The sequence below is a fragment of the Hordeum vulgare genome, chromosome 5H, assembly GCF_904849725.1.
Source record: "Hordeum vulgare subsp. vulgare chromosome 5H, MorexV3_pseudomolecules_assembly, whole genome shotgun sequence".
Taxonomy (NCBI): Eukaryota; Viridiplantae; Streptophyta; class Magnoliopsida; order Poales; family Poaceae; genus Hordeum; species Hordeum vulgare.
In genome coordinates, this window is record NC_058522.1 from 419,040,412 (window position 1) to 419,064,025 (window position 23,614).

At 44.0% G+C, this 23,614-nt stretch overlaps 1 protein-coding gene and 1 long non-coding RNA gene across 2 annotated transcripts; both read left to right on the plus strand.

Annotated features, from left to right (window-relative positions):
* Window positions 1-239: 239 nt before the first annotated feature.
* LOC123397818 lies at window positions 240-4,198 on the plus strand. Its single transcript, XR_006610026.1, has 3 exons — window positions 240-623; window positions 700-797; window positions 3,856-4,198. It is a non-coding gene; the product is annotated as an uncharacterized LOC123397818 (long non-coding RNA).
* LOC123397817 (protein ELF4-LIKE 4-like) lies at window positions 1,691-2,787 on the plus strand. Its single transcript, XM_045092350.1, has one exon. It carries the CDS (start codon window positions 2,181-2,183, stop codon window positions 2,541-2,543), a length of 363 nt encoding a protein of 120 aa, XP_044948285.1. The 5' UTR covers window positions 1,691-2,180; the 3' UTR covers window positions 2,544-2,787.
* Window positions 4,199-23,614: the final 19,416 nt, after the last annotated feature.

Consider the following 23,614-nt stretch of genomic DNA (forward strand, 5'->3'; position numbering starts at 1 on the left):
CAGTGCGGCGACATTCAAAAGTATTGTCTTCATTAGTTTTATTTTATAATGTTGCTTGGGGTTGTCCCTTTCCTAATTACCCAAGACAACACATAACACAAAGCATTGATGGATTAATTTGTATACGCCTGACGACCAAAAAAATAAACTATACATATAAACCACGTGTTGGAATTTGGACATGCCTCTACAAATAAAGATGGAAGACACTCACACAAATAATATTTCACCCCCAAAGAGTTCTCCTCCGCCATGGCTCACCCCTCTTAGTATGCCACTCCCCTCTTGAAAACATCACATCCCCCTTCTATCCTGTCAACCATCCTCCGAAGTATTAACCCTCTCCTGTTCACTTGTGAAACACCGTCGACGTCTTCTCTGTCCTCCATGTATCTAGATCTGGTACCGCAAGGAGTCGCTAATGGCTAGATCTAGACTCCATGCCATCCCCACACTCAGATCTGGTCTCATCGGTAACAGAGGATACATTCATACTCTTGAGAGATAGATTTGGTCTTCATGTCATCCCCGCGTTCAGATCTGGTCTCATCAATAACACGGGATGCCTTCATCCTCTCGATGGCTAGATCTAGGTGCTTGCCCTTCTCCCCATCGCCTCTGCGGTCAGGTTCAAGCATCTTTCTACCATTGTTGACATTATCTAATTCAACTCTCATTCTTTCATGGTTCCATGGCCAGATCTGATCTCTCACCATTCCTTCTTCGTTCCATGGACAAGTCCGATCTTCCTTCGTTGTCTTGCTAACAGATGTGGAAACAACACCCGACAATCTATGGTATGTTCATGTATTTATTTTGTTCTTATGATGTAATGTTTGCTTCAAAACTTGGGTCATCCCATTCTTTCTTCTCCATGTGGGAGCCATGACATCTAGATAGCGTGGGCAAATTACAAAGGATCCTAGCGGTAAGAATTTGCTGTGAAAATTGGTCATTACTTTCCTATTTCTTGATATATCTCCATGAGTACCTCGAGGAACAAAGCAACACATGACAACTACCCTCCTTCGCATTATCTTTTTTTTTGCGAGGAACCCTCCTTCACATTATCGGCCTCGTTTATCCTTTATTGACCACAGTCAATGCATAGTTTCAGTGCAAGAGAAAGATTATCGAGGGGATTATGGCTAACAAGCTATCACATCCCCCTTCTATCTCGTCGACCATCCTGTGAAGTACCGACCCGCCCTTGTTGAGTTGGTGAAACATTATCGACGTCTTCCTTGTCCTCCATTATCTAGATTTAGTACCACCAATAGTCATTAATGGTCAGATCCGATCTCCATATCATGCCCATGTTTAGATCTAGTATCGTCAACCACAAAGGATGCACTCATCCTGTGAATGGTTAGATCTAGGCGCCCGCCCTTCTCCCCATCACTTTTATGGTGAGGTTCAAGCATCTTTCTACCATTGTTCATGTTATTTGATTTGGTTTCTCATTCTTCCTCCGGTTCATGGCTAGATCCGATCTCTCATTATCTCTTTCGGCCAATGGTGAGCTCCCATCTTCCATCCTTCCTTCGTTGCCTTGGCCCACAAATGTGGAAATGACACCGATAATCAATGGTATGTTTATAAGTTAACTTTAATCTTATTATGTAATGTTGGCTTGAAAACTTGGGACATCCCCTTTCTTCCTTCTCCATGTGGGAGCCAGGATAGCTAGATAGCTTGGGCAAATTACGAAGGATCCGGGCGGTAAGTACCTCGAGGAACGATGCAACGCATGGCTGGTATCCTCCCTCATATTATCAACCACAATTATCCTTTCTCGAGCACACTCTATGGCAAACAAGCCATGGAAATCCAAAACCAGTGTTAGGAGGAGAGGCCCCACAAAATATATCGAGAGAAAATTGCCAAGATAAGCCGTGGGGAACCAGGGGAAAAGCGAAGGAAAGCAATCTCGGCACTTTCCCCCTAAATTACAGCGCTCTTCATCCCACGTCGAAGGATCTCAGACTCAGCAGGTCGTAGCACACATCTCTCTCCCTGCCCCCTGACCCCGATATATTCTCCCCCCAAATCCCTTCCTCCGTCCGCCTTGTCTCGCTCTCTCGTCCCCTGCGTGACGACCCCCTCCCCTCCCCTCCCCTCCCCGATATCCATCTTCCTCCCGCACGCAGAATCAGATCAGGGCGAGCGGGGCAGGGAGGATGGAGAACAGCAGCGGCCGGGAGGTGGTTCCGAACGGAGGAGCCGCCGAGGGGATGGGCAACGGCGCGGCGAACGGGAGGGCGGTGCAGGCGCTGCAGCGGAGCTTCGCGGAGGTGCAGGTGATCCTGGAGAAGAACCGGATTCTGATCCAGGAGATCACCCAGAACCAGGAGTCCCTCGAGGCCGGCGGCCTCAGCCGCAACGTCGCCCTCATCCGCGAGCTCAACAGCAACATCGCCCGCGTCGTCGACCTCTACAACGCCCTCTCCTGCTCCTTTTCCAGCTCCCTCACCAACGGCTCCGCCCCCGCTGCCTCCGACGCCGCCAAGGGGGCCTACAAGAGGCCGCGCCCCACACAGTAGAGGAGGCAGACCATGGGCGCCCTCTTCTCCCCTGTTCAGATTTAGATTTCTTCTGTGGCCCTGGCCATGGCCAGGGCTCAGCCTCAGCAGCAGCGGGCAGATTTGAGACTTCCTTTTTTTTTTTCTTCTTCTTCGCTTTCTTTTTAAGTTTTAGCGTTGAGCTGAGAATATGGACATGGGCAGCTTGTCGTCAGAGATGAGATGAAACAAAGATGCAGGCAGCAGTTGTGTGGCTGTATCAGTATGTATCTGTGTTTGTGTTGTGTGTTGTATGGCCTACTGGCGCTGGTGTCTTTGAGGCCAGATCGGATGGAATGATTGCTTTGTCCTGTGAAGTCGGTTGGTGAGAGGAGAGAGAAGCGATCCTGCTACTGCTACAGTGCTACTGCTCATCATCAGGGATCAAGTACAAGAATCTGATCCATGATGGATCTCCTTCACACATCTTCTTCATCATCATGTGCTTTTATTTGGATCTTCAGAAAATTCTGCTTTGTAGACTGGCTAACCTTAACTTCAAAGGGTGCAACTTTTTTTTTTCAGGAAGCAAGATAGCTTTGCAACATTCGGAGTAACGCTCCAATCCTGCAGAAGTTATGAATCTTATGATTCCTTTTCAGAACCATAAATTCACCTTTCATAGAAAATGAAAATTCCCGTGTTTCATTCGGGCCGATTTCCATAGAAACTTGGAAATTCCTCGCTTCCACAGTTCAATGTACATAGAAACATGGGAATTCTCTTGTTCCGACCGCTTAGTCTCAAACATGGAAACTCTTTGCGTTTTAGATGTTTGATTAAAAAAAAAAAACTTGCGGGTACCAAACAGTTCAACCAAACTTTTTTATTTCACTAGAAACATGGAAATTCCACACACTCACATAGTTCAGTTCCTATAGAAACAGGAAGAACTCCTTTGTTCCAGACATGCCGAAGTCTAAAGAAGCAAGTTCCTTGTAAACCTGAAAACGTCTGCCTTTTGGAGTAAAAACATGCCGTTCTTGTGGTAACGCACACATGAACAATCTTTCCACGCAAAGGCATGACAAAGGATGGAGCAGAGAGCGTGACTCTGTTGTCATCACTCAACCGGAGACGATGGATGACAGCAGAGCACGGCCAAAAGTTTTCGTCAGGCACGCCCGTTTCAAGGCGAGCCGAAGACGCGCCCGGTAGTCGCTGGCCCAGAATAAACCAAAAAAAATAAAATGCCACGGGGTTTCCCTTACTCACTTAACGCCATCTAAACGCCATCTAAAGAAAAGCCTGCAATTAACGCCATCTAAAAAACGTCTGCATTAACGCATTGCAGGGTGATCGGGTGGGTGGTCCAGCCGCCCGCCCAGGGCCGGCGTGGCGTGATCGCGGCGTCTGACCGTGCACGGCTTTTGGTTCGGATATCGGCCGGGAGCCCGCGCCGCGACCTCGATTGCCACGTACTGCCGTGGAGTGGCGTACGAGACGTGCAGAAGCGTTTTGCCGCACGCTATCTCGGGCCGCGGTGCGTCTTTCGCATCGCGATGGACGACGAGGTGACTGTATGGACCTGGTATATAGATATATTTTAGAGGATATATTTATTTATTTTATTTTGTATGTAATTTTTTAGTGAAATGTCTAAAAAGATATATATTTAAAAACTGAGAAAAGATCATACTTCCATCATCCTAAAATAAGTGTTTTGTATTAGAGCTTGTAAAAAGTTGTGACACTTATTTTGAAAGAGAGAACATATAATAATATCATGCATATGATATTATTGTATGATACTACATTCATAATATATATTATCATAAGTGATTTTATTTATTAATATGCATGGCACATAGTAATACAACTTTTAATATGATGCGTTATCTACATGCGTTACTTTAACCTTCTCTTTCTTCTTTAATCGTCTCCCACATCAACATGTTTGCTAGTTCCAACTGCATGATACTAGCTTATTAAGATAACCCCATTATGGCCACCCTAATGAAAACATGATGCGCGACAAGGGCTATGGGATCTCCAATTTGCTCCAGGCACGACCAAATTTCATGTATTGACCCTTTTAGTATAGTTTAGCGAGATATGACCCGAGTTTGAAGTGTTTTTTAGATTTGGCCCTTTCCTACCATCATGGTGGATGGCGGTAGTTGTACACACCCTACCGCCAAGGGCCCTGGCAGTAGGTTGAATGGCATCCACCGTCAACTAACGGACCAAGGTTGACGTGGCGTGTGGGTCTATCGCGAGGACTTGCAGCGGTATGTTGTAAGACCCTACCACCAAGGCCTCCTGGGGTAGGGTGCCTCGTGGTGCCTGTGTAAGGCTCTGTAACCTGGAGTTAGTCAAAAAAATCGATAGGGTTACACACCTACCGCCAAAGACCTTGGCGAAAGGGTGGCGGCTGGTACCACAGTGTGCTTCGTAACCAGGAACCGCTCAAAAACTACAGTAGGGTGTGTTCATAGTGCAATTTTTGCATAAAATTTGTATGTTTCTTTTCGATTTTTTTGCCACAATGAAAGCACAACTTCTCCCTAAGGCCTTATTTGGTTCCAGGGGAACTAATCCCCTAGTGGAACTAATCCACTAGGGGATCGAATTGTTCCCTGCCTGTCACCAATCCACTGCATAGCTCATCCATGTCAAACCCCTTCTCTTCAAACTCATTTGGTTCTCTCAAACTAAAAGGGGAGTTTGGTTCAGTTATTAATGACCCATCAATTTTAACAAAAAAAACATCCTAGATAACCATACAAAATTGATATGCACCGTATAACAAGATAAACAAAAATCCTTGATAATCATACAAAAAATGGTGTCCAACATAGCATTTGAATACAACACTAGGATATATAAGCAAGAACTTTTGTGATAATTCAGCACATATTACATATCATCATTGATAATTTAGTATAAACTACTCCAAACTTTTGCGATTCAAACGAAAAATAAATAAACAAGACTTGTTCCTCGATTGTGCACTTCTCGCCGATGGGCCTACTCATATCCATGTTCTTTAGCTGGCATTTCTGGTTCAAGCAAGGCATAGTAAGGGTCATGAACTCATCATTAAACAAAGACCCAATTAAGAAAGCTTTGTGTTACGACTAGACTGCTAGAGTCAGATTCAGATTTTACTGAATACATTTGACTTCTAGACCCAATTAATTAGTGTATGCATGTGATGCAGCTAGTAGTTGGAGAAACACCTCTATATTATGTACAGTTTTGACTGCCCTGTGTTAATATATTTGCAAAACTACAATACGGTAATACTTTGAGATATGGATTACATCCACTATAATCCATATCCACATGTGGGACTGCTACAGTACGGTAATACTTGCAGATATGGATTATATCCCCTATAATATGTTTGGATGTTTTGAGTGCTAGAGCCTAAGTAACATGGCAACAACTTCAATTAAACAAGCTTTGTATTATGACTAGACTGCTAGAGCCTAAGTAAGCAAGCAGAGAAATTATAGTATGTGCCACTGCTAGATGCAAGATATTATAGTATACCCGACCCAAACTAGTTGTTGTTGCTTATGTTGCTTATCTAGACGATGAACTGGTGTATTAACTTGATCCCACGACAGAGGTAATTCGTCCTCTCCCACTCGACCTGCAAAGAAGGTGATCTACAAAACAAAAAAGAGAATAAAAGATAACAGTTATTCAGATTCTGCCTGTACTGAAACTAATATTACTAGCTGTACTGAAACTGGATACGATTTCACATCGTTGCATCAGCAGGAAGAAGAAAGACGATCATATCACAACTATGACAAAGACAAATCAAAGAAATGGAAACAAATATAATGACCCAGAGATATGACAATGTCGGTGAAAATGTTGTCTTTATGAAACCAAATTTCCGAATGGCCTCCAAGCACTACAAATGTGAGACATGAATGCAGAACAACCTATGAACTCTAGTCAAGTTACCTTCGGTAAGAAACAACTGAATATAGCAACCACCTATATCAAAAGCATGCTTGGTAAGCCGCTCGCAATGAGTGCATAATGCAAATGATCCAATGTATCACATCCAAACAGAAGGCTGGTAAAGATTCAACTAGAAATAAGTCGACACTAACCGCAAAGAAGTTATTAACCATAACAGAAGATCACTACCATTCTGTTAAGTTCTTACAGTGGGAGTAATCAAAATACAACCCCATTGAATTTGAATTGCTAGTGTACAATCACAATATTCACAATGTATGACAGAACTCCCAAGAGATTTTTTATGAACACCGCCAAGATCACATTTGAGAACGAACAGGTTAAATCTATGGAAACATCTCACTACCATTTGAGAACGAACATGTTAAATATATGGAAACATCTCACTACCATGGACTCCCCCCTTTCTTCTCATCTTGATCGCCAACATCCTCAATCTCCTCCCAGCTAAGATCTTCTTATTGCACTGATGGTCGAGACACCAGTGATAAATTACTCTCCTTACATGAGTCGCCAGCTTCAGTCTTCTCTTCCTGCCTAGTGCCAATGCATGACTTTGGTGGCAGCGCCTCACCGCTGGATTCACCATTTTCATCCTTTGTCGCCGCCAAAATCATTGCCTTATCTTCTACTGCATATTTTTCATTCACAACTTCTTGTTTTCCCTCAACCTTTGCTTCATGGCTGGTCGCCGGTCCCATCTTCGCCATCAGCCTCCACGGACCGAAGCGCGGGGGCGCGGCCAACATCGGCGACCTCTCCAATGCAGCCGCCCTCGCTCCCTCTCTCCATCTCTCACTCACTCACTCTCTCCCACTCCCTCCAGTTGTACTCGAGCCCCACGGCGACTTTGTCCGGTGTCGGTGGCGGAGTAAAGATGCAGCATATCGGCAAGAAAAAGGAGAGGACTTACCAGAGAGAAGGAAGCCGTCGTGGTCGTCGGAGGCACCGCGTCGCCGCTCGTTGTCGTTGCCGGAGGCAATGCTTCGCCGCCGCCACTTTCGCCTCGTCAACCCTAGGTCTCGTGCGCTCGTCTCATGTGGATTTAGTTCCACGCCTCTGAGACGATTCTTCTGGACCTTTAGGAAAGTAGTGGACCGACGTGTTCTGGGTCGGGATCTTCCCCACCGTGGCCCAAACCAAACAACAAAATAAAACCCACGTGGAACAGTTCCCGGCCTGAAATGACCCACGTGGATTGGACCGAGATCCCAGGCAAACCACGTGGTTTACCTGCAAACCAAACGAGGCCTAAGGTGGTTTTGGTAATTAATAACAACATATGTGGCATTGATCTAATGATTCTATCTAGTATATTTCATGAAAAGTTCAATGGTGCAATGGCAAAGGCAGTCAGAGTAGCTAGAGCTCTATAGTTGAGGACCAAAGAGGATCAAATGGCACTTCTTATCACCACCATCCAATGGATGGAGAAGAACATTACACACATCTTGCTGAATCAGAAGAGGCTCGAGAGGATTGTGGAAACCATATTCCATGACCTGGATATCAAGGTGACTGAGCTGACGACCACTGTCAATCAGTTGAAGCATGAAGTTGATGCAATGCACACTCCCAGCTCCAGCACTGGTGATCATGATGATATGTCTATCCCAACTTCCACTCAGTTCAGGACCCAGGCCAAATATGCATCTATGACAGTTCCGGAGTCCACACCGTCTTCATTAGCCCAAGCATCTGTAACATCCCAAATTTTGGAATGTTATAATAAATAGTTGACTCATGGTTTGATTGATTGAGTGATTTAATTTGAGTGTAAATTTGAAACTTTTAAAAACTTTTGTTGAGAGGGAATAAAATGACTTTCCCTTTTTTCCTATGAATTGAAATTCATCCTTTTAAAATTAGTGAGAGAAGATAACATGACTTCTTCAACTATAAAGAATTTGAAAGGTGGATTTGAAAACTAATAAAAGATTTCCTATTTGGGTTTCATTTTCGTATTTGATCCTATTGCTATTTCAAAGTTTGAAAGGATCCAATTTTTCTTGTAAAACAAAAATTCAAAAAAATATGAGAGGAGGTAATATGACACCCCAAAGGTGAGAGGAAATGAGTACCATTTTTTTGAAAGTCAAATTTGGTTTTAGTTGTTTAAAAAAACTATTTTTTTAAGTTTTTATTTTGTGTAAAAGAAATGTCCACGTTGCGGGAAACTTTTTCTGCTCATTTTGATATATAATACTTATATTTTCGGATTATGATTTATTTCCTTTTATAGGTTTTCTTTCCTGTTTTTATACAAAAGGTAACAAATTGGTTTTTTTCTAAAGGAAACTGCCGTGGGCCTAGTTAGGAAATAGATCTGGCCCGAATCCCCTTTCTCCTTCCTCCAACCTACTGCTTCCTCCTCCCGCGTACAACACCTACCATCGCTGGAGCTATCGAATCCGGAGTCGGTCTCCTCGCCCCTGCCATATCTCGCACCCCACCGAGCCCCTATATATACCCCTCTCCTCCCCCGCACTCTGTTCCCCATGAGAACCGCCCCTCCCCCGCCTCATGCCGCCGCCAGCCATCGCGGAAGCCCCGCTGAAGCCGAAGCTCAACCGGAGTTGCTGCCCCCCCCCCCGTCGCCCCCAGGCCCCGCTGACGCCACCAGAGACTCACCGGAGCTCCCCATTGCCGAGGACCCCCTAGAGACACCGCCGTCACCGGAGTCTCGCCGGAGTTCAACCACCCCGTGTGCGCATCTCCTCTTCTCCCATAGCTGTCGGATCTGTAGTGGACGCATAGGATTAGATCCGCGTACCCCTTCGGTTCTTTTAAAAAGAATCATCCAGTTTTCTGTTAGTTAGACTTAGCCGAATCGTTTTTATTTATATTGCGGTCGTTTGTTGATTAGTAATCACAACGCACACTTGTAGCCAATAGGATTAGGCCACGTAGCCCTGTTCACTAATTTAGACTTTTTCTTTTTCTGTTTTTATGTTTTTAAAACAGAATAGTTATGTTTTTTTATATCTTTTATATTTTAACTTATTTTTGAGTGAAACTTTTTGTATCATGTCAAAAAATTTGTCTAGTTTGTGTAGATATAAAGTTTGACCATGTTTGAATATTTAAGTTTTGAATTTAAATAAATTTGATTCAAACTTTGTTTTGTGAATATCTGGAGTTTAAAAATAGGTTTTGAGTTGATTATTTTTGCTACTAATCACTAGTGATCTTATTTATCAGTAGGTAAAGTTTCAGAATTTTGAGAGTATTTTAAATTAGGGTTTTAAGCAAAATAGATTCTGTTTTAGCTCTTTTTAGCTTTCTTGCTATTTCTTTTCTATTAATTGTTCTTAATTTGTTTTCTTTCGTAATTGTGACAAGTTATATTTTGTTTTCTGATATTTACCAGTAAAATTTCAACAACAACAAAATTTTAGTTTATTTATTCTTATTTGTTTTCATGGAATCAATTCTAGTTCAGTAATAACTTGCAAATTGATTTCATTGCCAAATTAAATTCCTATTTGAAAATACTTTATATTTTTTTTATGAGATTTATTCTCTGTTAACTTTGCTTAGATCAGCAACAATTTGTATTGAAGTTGAAATTGTTTTGATTTAATTCAAGGTTAACATTGTTTTGATCATAAGTAGAGGTTAACAAAAACTTTTCAATTACTTATTTTTGCTAATAATTTTTTTATGAAAAATACTTTCTGTTATCTTAGTTATTTTATATTTTCTTTTCTGTTATTTTACAATTTTAGTGTTTTATTTGTTGTTAAGTTCAATTAGAACAAAAACTATTTAGTGATTGTTATAGTAGAAGTCTCCGGAGTTTTCTTTGAAGTTTCTTTTGGATTCTCGTTCGATTTGATTTATTGGATAAATTGTATTTGTTGTTGTGATATTGATTGTTAGAGTGATTGCTGGTATAATTGCTTATGTGAATACTATGTTTGATTATATAGGTTCCATTGGAGAGTGATGAATAGGTCTATCCAGTTATTTCCTATGAGCGATATCTATCTTCATAAACCCTACAAGGCAAATTCACATTGATCATATTTTTGCCTATGGTTTTATTGCATTAGTTTTAAACCTCCTCCACCCAGTGCATGCAAAGAAGGTACTTGGAAAATTGGTTCTTGATGTAGTATCATGTGGTAGGCACCCATAAACCCTTGTTACTTTGGCTGGAACGTTATTTTGCTATGCTCCTAGTAGACGGGGTTTGGTTGAGTGTTTATAATGAGTGTTCTGAGAACTTAATAATCAAGACCTGAAGATTTCAAGACTTTCAAGACCTCATGATGCAATGTACCTCTGGGTGAAGGACGGTTCATATGGGTACTCTGGGGAAGCCAGTGGATTACCTGGGATGCATGGGGAAGCGCCATGACCTCTTGCGGAAAGCTTCACCCAGGCACAAAGAGATGGATGGATACTTCAAGACCCAAGGCTTACCTGCACAACCACAAGTCATTATGGGCTCTGGCTTGGTTGGACATCGTGGTGACTCTGGACGGGCGGTGCTACGAGATGTAGAAGAATGGTAGGATTGGAGGGGCACCGACAGTGTCTCAGAGGAACCCTTTGAAAGACCATGTTTTGATCATCCTATTCTCAAACACCGTGAAGTGCGAGGACTTCAACGGAGGCGATCAAATCTTGTGGGGAACGTGTGCAAAACTCTGCAGAGTACTCAAACCTAATCGATTAGCCGTGTCCATGGTCATGGACAACTTGAGCCAAGCCTCTGGTGTTTCTGTACCATCCCAAGATCATGCTGGTACACACACAGTACATAATGTATATATTCAAGAGTGCAATCACACAGCTTTGTTAATCGAAATCTCATAAGGAGTACTTTATTACAATAAAGGAGTACAATAAAGTGGCTGAAGGCCAACTCATGAGATTATCTAACGAAGACTAAGCGGAAGCATCAGGTAGACGAGTCCATCCGACTCCAAGGGCATGTCGCTGAGCGTAGAACGGTAGCCTCACTCCTGGTCGGAAAAGTACTCTGCAACATGATACGTTGCAGCCGTGTAGGTCAGCATATTGAATATGCTGGCAAATCATCAAGAGAGGGGGGTAAAATAATAATCAACTATCTCTACATGCATATTTGGTCGGTGGAGCTAAGTTTTTGCATAAAGCTAGTTTTATCCTACAACAAAAGGGTTTGAAAGCAAAATATTACTACATAGTTCGTTGTTAACGAGATGGTTCCGCCAACCAGTTCTCGTACCCGAATAGTTGTTAACACCCACATCATTATTAAGTTGTGTCGAGAGTTCAGGGGAGGGCTCCTCCTCCGCGGCGAGGCCGAGGTGCAGCAGCTTTTGGGCTGCTGCCGCTGCTCGCGGCGGCAGCTAGGGCGGCGGTGGGGTGAGGCGTCGGCGGCGGCTTGTGGAGGCGGCGGTGGAGAGACGGCGGCTAGGGTTGGGGAGAGGTGACGGTGGGGGGGGGGGTTTATATAGGCTTAGGGGAGGGGAGTAGAAGGAAGGAGAGGGAGAACTTTGGGAAGGAGATCATGGGAGAGAAAATAGGAAAGAGAGGGAGAGGTGAACGTGGGGAGTAAAAGGAAAAGGAGGGAGAGAAAGAAGGAAGGAGAGAAATAAGGAAAGGGGAGGGAGAGAAAATAGGAAGGAGGAGACGTGGGGAGGGAGAGGGAGGTTGGGACGTGGGGGAGGGGGCTGCATGCATGCATGCATGGGGGCTGGGCTGAGCCCTTGTGGCTCGGCCTGGCAGTTCTATTTTTTTTAAACAAACTAACAGCAGCAAAAAAGAAAAGAAAGAAAACCCAAACAGTAAAAAAAATATATATATATTCCTAGCTAACAAAAAGTAGGAACTAATATACATATATGCACTAGAACTCAGGAGAAAACAAAATAACATATACAACTAATATATATATAATATATATATAGGAATCCTAGTTCCACCTAATGCAACTTTTTTAAAAAAAAGTTTTATGCAATAGGTCACACAACTCAATCGAAAAACTCAACAAAAAAAATACTTCGGAGTTTAGAAAATTTGCAAAACCAAAATGGTGACTTTAACTCACAGGGGAGAAGTCATATTATCTCCACTCCGATAAATTGCCCGCAGTCACATAACGATAAATTTTTTCAGAGGAACGCAATGATGCATAAAATGTGGAATGCTAATGAATGATCTATTAACATCCGAATTTACGAAAATTGGGATGTTACAAACCTACCCACCTTAAGATGAATCTCGCCCTCGAGATTCGGGTTGGCTAGAAAATAGGTGCGGGTGGTCTCGACGAAGGTCCTCTTCTTGTACCCAGGTGGCTTCTTCCTCGGTGTGGTGGCTCCACAACACCTTGCAGAACTTGATGATCTTGCTGCGGGTAACTCTGTTGGCGGTCTCGAGAATTCGGACGGGTTTCTCCTCATACGTCACATCGCTGTCAAGCTGTATGGCCTCTAGGGGCACTGTATCTCTCAACGGAACATCGGCCATCTCAGCGTGGCATTTCTTCAACTGGGAAACATGGAAGACATCATGAACTCCGGACAATCCTTCCGGCAGTTCCAGTTTGTATGCAACTTCGCCTCTACGTTCAAGAATTTCGTAGGGGCCAATGAAACGTGGGGATAATTTTCCTTTCGCACCGAATCTCTTGATTCCTCGAAGTTGAGACACCCGAAGATAGGCTCGATCTCCCACTTCGTACGTTACTTCCTTGCGTTTGCTGTCGGCATAACTCTTCTGCCTGGACTGAGCTATCTTGAGTCGGTCATGAATAAGCTTGACGTTCTCTTCAGAATCTCGGATGAGGTCGGGACCAAAAAGTTGTCGGTCTCCAACTCCATCCCACATCAACGGTGTTCTGCACCTCCTTCCGTATAGAGCTTCGAAAGGGGCCATCTTCAGACTGGTCTGGTAGCTGTTGTTGTATGAGAACTCGGCATACGGTAAATTGTCATCCCAACTAGACCCATAGTCTAGTGTGCAAGCTCTCAACATGTCTTCCAGAATCTGATTAACTCTCTCGGTCTGTCCATCTGTCTGCGGGTGAAATGCTGTGCTGAACTCCAATCTCGTTCCCAAGGTTTCATGCAGTTGGTGCCAAAATTTTGATGTGAACTGAGTCCCTCTATCAGACACAATGCTCTTTGGTACTCCGTGCAGACATATGATCCTCGTCATATAAATCTTGGCCAGCTTGGCACTCGTGTAGGTAGTCTTCACCGGGATGAAGTGAGCTACCTTGGTCAACCGATCGACAACAACCCAAATAGAATCATAGCCAGAACGGGTCCGAGGTAATCCTGTGATGAAGTCCATACCAAGCTTTTCCCATTTCCATTCGGGTATCGGCAGAGGTTGGAGCAAACCTGCTGGCTTCTGATGCTCGACTTTTACTCGCTGACAAACATCGCATATAGCTACGAACTCGGCAATGTCTTTCTTCAATCCTGTCCACCAGAAGCTTTCTTTCAGATCCAGATACATCTTGGTGTTACCGGGGTGTATCGAGTACGGGGAATCATGAGCTTCCTGAAGTATCAACTTCCTGAGTTCGGGATCATTGGGCACATAGATGCGATCCTCAAACCATAAAGTTCCGTGTTCATCCTCACGAAAACCTTTAGCTTTCCCGTCTTCCATTTTCTGCTTAATCTCAGCTATCTCCTTGTCAGCTTTCTGTGCTTCACGGATCTTTTCCGTCAAAGTAGACTGAATTTCCAGTGTGGCAACAAATCCTCTTGGAACTATCTCCAATTTGAGCTCCCGGAGATCATCGACTAACTCCTGGGGTAATCCTCCCGCTGTGAGCGTGTTCACATAACTCTTGCGGCTCAATGCATCGGCTACAACATTTGCCTTGCCTGGGTGATAATGCAATCTCATGTCATAGTCCTTGATCAATTCTAGCCATCTCCTCTGTCTGAGGTTCAACTCCTTCTGCGTGAAGATATATTTCAGGCTCTTGTGATCAGTGTAAACATCACAACTATTTCCGATCAGGAAATGTCTCCAGGTCTTGAGTGCGTGCACTACGGCTGCTAGTTCCAAGTCATGTGTGGCATAATTCAACTCATGAGGTCTGAGCTGTCTGGATGCATAGGCTACGACTTTGCCTTCTTGCATGAGCACTCCTCCGAGTCCTTGACGAGAAGCGTCACAGTAAACCTGGAAATCCTTCTGAATGTTCGGCAATATCAGCACTGGGGCTGTAACAAGATGTTTCTTCAGCTCTTGAAAACTGGTTTCACATTCCTCAGTCCAAACATACTTGGATTCCTTCTTCAATAACTCTGTCATGGGCTTGGCAATCTTTGAGAAATTCTCAATGAACCTCCGGTAATATCCGGCAAGTCCGAGGAAACTGCATATCTCCTTGACTGAAGTGGGTGCTACCCATTCGGTGACTGCTGCGACCTTGGCAGGGTCCACTGCTATTCCTTCTCCTGAGATGACGTGTCCGAGAAATCCGACTTCCTTCAACCAAAACTCACATTTGCTGAACTTTGCATATAACTTATGCTCTCGAAGCTTCTCCAGAACTAAACGCAGATGTTCCTTGTGTTCCTCTTCGTTCTTGGAGAATATCAGTATGTCATCGATGAACACCACGACAAACTTGTCCAAGTACTCCATAAATACCTTGTTCATTAGATTCATAAAATATGCCGGAGCATTAGTCAGTCCAAATGACATGACCGTGTACTCATACAAGCCGTACCGAGTGGTAAAGGCTGTCTTGGGTATATCCTGTTCACGAATCTTCAACTGATGATACCCGGATCGAAGATCGATCTTTGAGAATATGCGAGCTCCAACTAACTGATCAAACAGATCATTGATCATCGGCAAGGGGTACTTGTTCTTGATGGTCACATCGTTCAATGCACGATAATCGACAACCATTCTCAGGGACTTGTCCTTCTTTTCAACCAAGAGCACTGGGGCTCCCCAAGGTGAAGAACTTGGGCGAATATACCCTTTGTCCAATAACTCTTTAATTTGCTTCTTGATTTCTATCAAGTCATTTGCGGGCATCCGATAAGGTCTCTTGGATATCGGGGCTGTTCCGGGTAATAGTTCAATCAAGAACTCAATCTCTCTATCGGGTGGCATGCCCGGCAATTCCTCCGGAAATACATCTGGGTACTCCTGTACGATCGGTACTTCCTCCTGGACTACTCCCGTGAGAGAGTTTACTCGCTTATTCCGTGTCGGGCGCTGAGACACGTACTTAATCCGCTTCTGCTCGGGGGTGGTGAGCAAAATAGACTTAAGGGCACAATCAATATTCCCTTCATACTTGGCCAACCAATCCATGCCTAGAATTACATCCAATCCTAGGGACTCTAATACGATGAGGTCGGTGGGAAAATTATGGTTCCCGATGTTGAGACTCAAAGCATGGCATCCTATCCCGGCTGTCATCATGCCTCCTGGGGAATTGACCTTAATAGGTTGGCCGAGGGTTCTAGTTGGCAAGCTATACTTTTCCACAACTACCCTTGATATGAATGAATGCGTTGCACCAGAATCAAAAAGTACCAATACTGGATGTGAATTTAGCAAAAACTTACCAACCACAGTATCGGGGTGTTCATAGACCTCTTCCACATCAATGTGGTTCACCTGAGCTCGAGGGAAAGGATTAGGCTTCTTAGCTGCAGAGTTGCCGTTGCCGTTGCCGTTGCCGTTGCCGTTTCCATTCCCTTGCTTGTTCTGGGGACAATCAGTGGCATAGTGTCCCTTCTTCTGACACTTGAAGCAAGTGATGTGAGTCAGATCCTTCTGAGCTGGAGCTGAATGCTGCGAAGTGCCTGTACCGCCATTCTTGAAGTTGCTGTTGTTGCGGTGATTCCCATTTCCTCCATGGTTGCGGCCTCCATGGTTGTGCACAGGGTGGTTATGCTGAACATGTCCACCAAACTTACCGGATCCAGTCCCGGCATTCCCTGGATAAGGGGTGTAGCGAGGCTTCTGCTGAGTGCCGGAGTTGAACTTTCCAACCCCATACTTTCGCTTGCGGTTCTCCATCTGCTGATGTTTCCCCTCCAAGATGAGGGCCTTATCAACCAGCTCCTGGTAGTTGTTGAAGGTGGCTACCATCAACTGAATGCTCAGCTCATCATTCAGTCCTTCCAAGAACTTTTCCTGCTTGGCCGCATCATCGGCCACATCTCCAGGTGCATAACGGGCGAGCATGCTGAAGTCATCAACGTACTGGGCCACAGTGCGACTCCCCTGGCGTAAGTTGCGAAACTCACGCTTCTTCAGACTCATTGCACCAGCTGAGACATGTGCGGTGCGGAAGGCTTGCTTGAATTGTTCCCAAGTGACTCCAGCAATGGGATAAGTGGTGGTGTAGTTCTCCCACCAAGCAGCTGCAGGGCCTTCAAGTTGATGCACGGCAAAACGCACCTTCTCAGCTTTAGAACAACCAGCAGTGATGAGCTCACGCTCCATCTTGCGAAGCCAATCATCTGCCACAATGGGCTCAATGCTGCTGGAGAAAGTTGGAGGGTTCAACCTCAGAAAACGGGTAAGGTTGTCGGCCTGGGGTGGATGATGGTTGTTGTTGTTCTGGTTCTGGATGATCAGCTGCATCAGGGTGTTTTGTTGCTGGATCAACTGGGTGAGTTCCGGCGGAAAGTTGGACTCAGGGGCACGTCTTGGAGGCATCTGATGTTTGTGGAGGGGTGAGATTAGCATAGAACAATGGTCTAAGAGGAATTACACTACCCATATGAATGCAACACACAAGTATCACACCACACATTTTATTCAATCATCACAAGGTTCACACGGGGATACAAAATCGATAATCCTAAACATTGGCCTAAAACGTAAAACGATAAAGTAAAATTGGTGGTCTAGTCTAAGTGTCCCCCTCAAAATAGCATAGTGTCGGGTCCTTCGGTGGAGCTTTCTTCATAGTCCTCGTCGTTGCTGATCACGGGGGCTACGTCTCCTTCGGGATGAAGGTTCTCGCCCATGTCCAGTTCCTCCTCGAGGTTTGCAACTCGAGTCTTCAGCTTCTTGATCCGCTCCAGAAAATCCTTCACTTCCAGCTCATGCTCATAGTGGGCTTCCTGGGCTGCATCTTCAAGTTCAAGCTCGCGGAGTGACAGTTGCTTGATCTTCCTGGCGTCCTTGATCGCGTGATACTCCAGAGTTCCGCTGTGCTTCTCCAAGGTCTGGGCATAAGACAAGAGAGCGTCATTGGTCTTGTTTGAGATGATGTCTCTGTCTTCATTTCTCCGGGATACAACGAATAGGTCTGGAGACATAGGGCAGCCTTTGTATTCATCCTTGATACGTCCGAGTGCACAATGAATCGCCATGTCCCTTCCGAGAATCCAGTTGGGTGCGATGAACTTGAAATCCATCGGCTCAGTGCGCGGCTCGAATGTCCTTCCGGGAATATGCACCTCGATCCTGTAGCGTGAATCCTCCGGGTAAGACGAAGTTGGCTTCCCTGTGATAGTCGGCAGAGCAATCCTCAAATCCTTGGTGGTCTGCACCAGCTCTTTTCCGAATGGCATAGTGGTGTCGGGCTGGCAAAACTCCGTGAACTTAACAGGGACGTAGGTGGCCATCTAAACATTGGAAAATCGGAGAGAAGTCAGAAATGATCAGAAGAGGAAATAGAAGATTAAGAGAAAATAGTTTTCTTCCTAAGGCTTTTCCAATCCTAGAGGTTACGTCCTAAGGTCAGCGTGTGCTCTGAATACCATTTCTGTAACGACCCGACTCAACGAGTCAAGCCTCTGGTGTTTCTGTACCATCCCAAGATCATGCTGGTACACACACAGTACATAATGTATATATTCAAGAGTGCAATCACACAGCTTTGTTAATCGAAATATCATAAGGAGTACTTTATTACAATAAAGGAGTACAATAAAGTGGCTGAAGGCCAACTCATGAGATTATCTAACGAAGACTAAGCGGAAGCATCAGGTAGACGAGTCCATCCGACTCCAAGGGCATGTCGCTGAGCGTAGAACGGTAGCCTCACTCCTAGTCGGAAAAGTACTCTGCAACATGATACGTTGCAGCCATGTAGGTCAGCATATTGAATATGCTGGCAAATCATCAAGAGAGGGGGGTAAAATAATAATCAACTATCTCTACATGCATATTTGGCCGGTGGAGCTAAGTTTTTGCATAAAGCTAGTTTTATCCTACAACAAAAGGGTTTGAAAGCAAAATATTACTACATAGTTTGTTGTTAACGAGATGGTTCCGCCAACCATTTCTCGTACCCGAATAGTTGTTAACACCCACATCATTATTAAGTTGTGTCGAGAGTTCAGGGGAGGGCTCCTCCTCCGCGGCGAGGCCGAGGTGCAGCAGCTTTTGGGCTGCTGCCGCTGCTCGCGGCGGCGGCTAGGGCGGCGGTGGGGTGAGGCGCCGGCGGCGGCTTGTGGAGGCGGCGGTGGAGAGACGGCGGCTAGGGTTGGGGAGAGGTGACGGTGGGGGGGGTTTATATAGGCTTAGGGGAGGGGAGTAGAAGGAAGGAGAGGGAGAACTTTGGGAAGGAGATCATGGGAGAGAAAATAGGAAAGAGAGGGAGAGGTGAACGTGGGGAGTAAAAGGAAAAGGAGGGAGAGAAAGAAGGAAGGAGAGAAATAAGGAAAGGGGAGGGAGAGAAAATAGGAAGGAGGAGACGTGGGGAGGGAGAGGGAGGTTGGGACGTGGGGGAGGGGGCTGCATGCATGCATGCATGGGGGCTGGGCTGAGCCCTTGTGGCTCGGCCTGGCAGTTCTATTTTTTTTAAAAAAACAAACTAACAGCAGCAAAAAAGAAAAGAAAGAAAACCAAAACAGTAAAATATATATATATATATATATATATATATATATATATATTCCTAGCTAACAAAAAGTAGGAACTAATATACATATATGCACTAGAACTTAGGAGAAAACAAAATAACATATACAACTAATATATATATAATATATATATAGGAATCCTAGTTCCACCTAATGCAACTTAAAAAAAAAAGTTTTATGCAATAGGTCACACAACTCAATCGAAAAACTCAACAAAAAAAATACTTCGGAGTTTAGAAAATTTGCAAAACCAAAATGGTGACTTTAACTCACAGGGGAGAAGTCATATTATCTCCACTCCGATAAATTGCCCGCAGTCACATAACGATAAAATTTTTCAGAGGGACGCAATGATGCATAAAATGTGGAATGCAAATGAATGATCTATTAACATCCGAATTTACGAAAATTGGGATGTTAGAGTAATCCTAATTGATTGTGCATTTGCATTCAAATGCAAATTTAAAATAATGCAAATTTAGGGGGGCTCTTGCTTTTCACATACTTCTCAAAGCGACGATGCTATTCATTGATTATATCTTATGTCGAAGCTTCGATCCATATGTTGTCATCAATTACCAAAAAGGGGGAGATTGAAAGCAGAACTTCTCCGTAAGGTGGTTTTGGTAATTAATAACAACATATGTGTCATGCATCTAATGATTCTATCTAGTATATTTCAGGAAAATTTCAATGATGCATTGGCTAAGGATTGTGAGGAGAACCCCTAGATGCAAGGAACATCTATTGGCAACAAGCTTGAAGACTCTATGTTTTATATTTTGTGGGAAACCACATTTGAGTCCATAGGAAAGACAATACTATTAAAAGGGGATGAGGTGATTATGATGATCTGGTTGCTCAAGTGCTTAGAGAAAGACACCAAAAATATTCATTAAATTCTCCCACAAATATTCTTTCAAAATCCACAAAGTCCAAAATTCAGTGCCACGAACTTTTTCCATTCGGCCCACCGAGCTTTACCTCAGATTGATCCCATGCAAAACCCTAGAATCTCGGTGACACCAAGTGCCATTTCGGTGCAACCAAAATCAGTGAGCCCGGCTTGGATAACCAACTTCTTAAAATTGGAATTTCTGAGTTTTGAGAATCGGCCTCACCGAGTTGTGGAAACGGACTAGGCTAGCCAAAATCGGTACCACCGAGATTCATATATCGATCTCACCAAAAAGACAAAAGTTGCCACATTTTGAACTAGTCGGCGCCACCGAGTTGGGAAATAATGTTGTAACTGTTGGATTTTTGGAGATGCCTATATATACCTCTCCACCACCTCTCATTCACATAAGAAGCACTTAGAACGACACAATACTTGCCATATTCATTTTTCTGAGAGAGAGCCACCTACTCATGTGTTGAGATCAAGATATTCCAATCCTACCATTTGAATCTTGATTTCTAGCCTCCCCAAGTTCCTTTCCACCCAATCAATCTCTTCTATCCAAGCAAAATCTGTGAGAGTGTGATTGAGTGTTGCGGAGATTATGTTTTGAAGCAGAAGAGCAAGGAGTTCATCGTACTACCACATCTATTACCTTTTGGAGAGTGGTGTATCCTAGGTTCGTTAGGTATCGCTTGGGAGCCTCCTACTCCGTGTTGTGGAGTTGAACCAAGAAGTTTGTAAGGGCAAGGAGATCGCCTACTTTGTGAAGATCTACACCGAGTGAGGCTAGTCCTTCGTGGACGTAAGCCGTGATGGAATAGACAAGGTTGCTTCTCCATGGACCCTTTGTGGGTTGAGCCCTCCGTGAACTCTAGCGACCGTTACCCTCCGTGGGTTTAAGTCTCCATCAACGTGGACGTACGATAGCACCACCTATCGGAACCATGCAAAAAATTGCCATGTCAATCTTTGTGTTTGATCTTCCTATCCCTACCCTCTATTTACATGTGCATGTATTTACTTTCCGCTGCTATAGTCTTAGACTTGCATATGTGGGGTGTGCTTGACTTGCTAAAATTACTAAAACTTACCCACAAGTAAAATGGGGGAAATGATAAGTTTTTATTTGGTCAAGTAGTCTAATCATCCCCTTTAGACATACTTCGGATCCTACAAGTGGTATCAGAGCTTTGGTCTCCATTGCATTGGTTTTACAACCTAGCAGAGTATGCCGTCCAGTAAGGGAAATTACCATCATAGAGGTCCATGCTTTTGATGGTAAAACTTTGCTAGTTGGAAGCATAAGATGAAAATGCATATTATTGGTCATAACCCCGTCGTTTGGGATGTTATTCGTGTTGGTTTGCAAGGTGAATCCTTTGGTGATGGAAGGGAACCGGATCGTGAAGCAACCGCGGAAGAATTGAAGATGTTGCAATACAACACTCAAGCATACGACATTCTATTCAACTGCCTATGCGCCAAAGAGTTCAACAAGATTAGCCGTCTTGAGAATGTAAATGAATTTTGGGATACTTTGGTTGATATGCATGACGGTGCCGAACTCGTCAAGGAATCTAAGTTGGATGTGCTACAAAGTTGGCTTGACAAGTTCAAGATGAAGGATGGTGAAGGAGTCACTAAAATGTACTCTAGGCTTGCTCTCATCACAAATGAGATTGTCGGCTTAGGAAGCGAAGAGATGACCGAAAAATTCATCATCAAGAAGATCCTTAGATCCTTGGATGGAAAGTATGACACGTGTGCACAATGATCCAAATGATGCCAAACTACAAAGATCTCAAGCCAATGGAAGTCATTGGAAGGATTGTTGCTCATGAAATGTCACTCAAGGACAAAGAAGAGCTTCATAACAAGTCAAGTGGTGCTTACAAAGCTTCAAGTGATACTCCCGCTACTTGAAATCACAACCTTGTTACCAATGAAGAGACAAGCCTCATGGTCAAGAAATTCCACAAGTTCTACAAGAGTAGAGGCAAAGAGAGAAGCTCCAACTCAAGATATGAATATTAGCGTTCATCTAGTCGTGACCAAAGCTGCTACAATTGTGGAAGGCGTGAAAAATACTCCAACGATTGCTCAACCCCCCACAAAAGAAGAGAAGAGTCACCTAGAAGACGAAGCTCAAGAGATGAATCACCTCAAAGAGAGAGACGGAGTAGAGAAGATCGTTATGAACAAAGACCCTCCCGGAGAAGCAAGGAATCAAAGAAGAAGGACAAGTACACCAAGAGCCACTCAAGAAGAAGACATCATGCTCTTGTTGGTGAATGGGTATCCGGCTCCGAATCCGCAACCAATCCGAGAGAAGCTACCACCCCAACTCCGATTATAGTCAAGATGAAGGTGTTGTCAGTCTTGCACTCGGATCCTCCAACTCCTATGACATATTTGATTCACCAAATGAAGGGATTGGAAACTGCTTCATGGCTAAAGTCCCCAAGGTATCACACCCCGAGTACTTTGACTTTAATAGTGATGAGGATGACTTACTTGGACATGATGACTTGTTTTTTGATAAAACTAGTGACATAAATTAAAATGAACTTGATGATAATCATGATTGTCAAGACAAGTCGTGTGATGATAATAAGAAGGAGATAGAGCGTCTAACTAAAGAATTAAACACTATTAAGTTAGCCCATGAATCTACTCTAGAAGTTCATAGAGAGCTTGCAAGAACTCATGAGAAGCTACGCTTCGAGAAGGTAAAATTAGAGCAACAACATGAGTTTGTAAAGCAATCAATGATGATCTTCGAAAAAAAGTTCTTATCTAGCCAAACAATTACCCATGTCTACCTTTGTTCCACAAGTTAAAACTAAGCAAACTAGTAACAAAGGCAAGAAAGTTTCTTCACCTAGTAACAACAACACTAATGCTAAATCTAATGGTGTTGTTGCTAGTAGCTCTCTTGATTCCACTAATGATTCTCTTAGCCAAGTTACACTTGAGAAAGAAAATGATTTATTGAAAGGAATTATGAAGAGAGGTGTCTTCAAGAGTGTCAGTGTGAAAACTGACATATCTCGGGTAGGGGGTCCCAAACTGTGGACCTTGGATCGATGGATTGCAGTAGAAAGGGGGAGACAATATTTACCCAGGTCCGGGCTCTCTTCAGGAGGTAAAACCCTATGTCCTACGTGATTATATTGATGTGGAACGATGATTACACAGTCGATCTACCTCGAGACCGTATGAGCTAAACCCTAGATGAGTCAACTTGCCTATATGTGTGAGAACCCCTGGTTTATATAGACACGAGGGTTCCTAGGGTTACATATTACCGACCTCAGCGGGGGACAGATGGGCCGACCTGGTCTTCTTGACATGGAGTGCATGCCAATCTTCGGAGCATTCCATCTTGATCA

Excerpts from the sequence above, each read along its gene's own strand:
- LOC123397817 (XM_045092350.1), top strand. The coding sequence starts at position 2,181 with ATGGAGAACAGCAGCGGCCGGGAGGTGGTTCCGAACGGAGGAGCCGCC.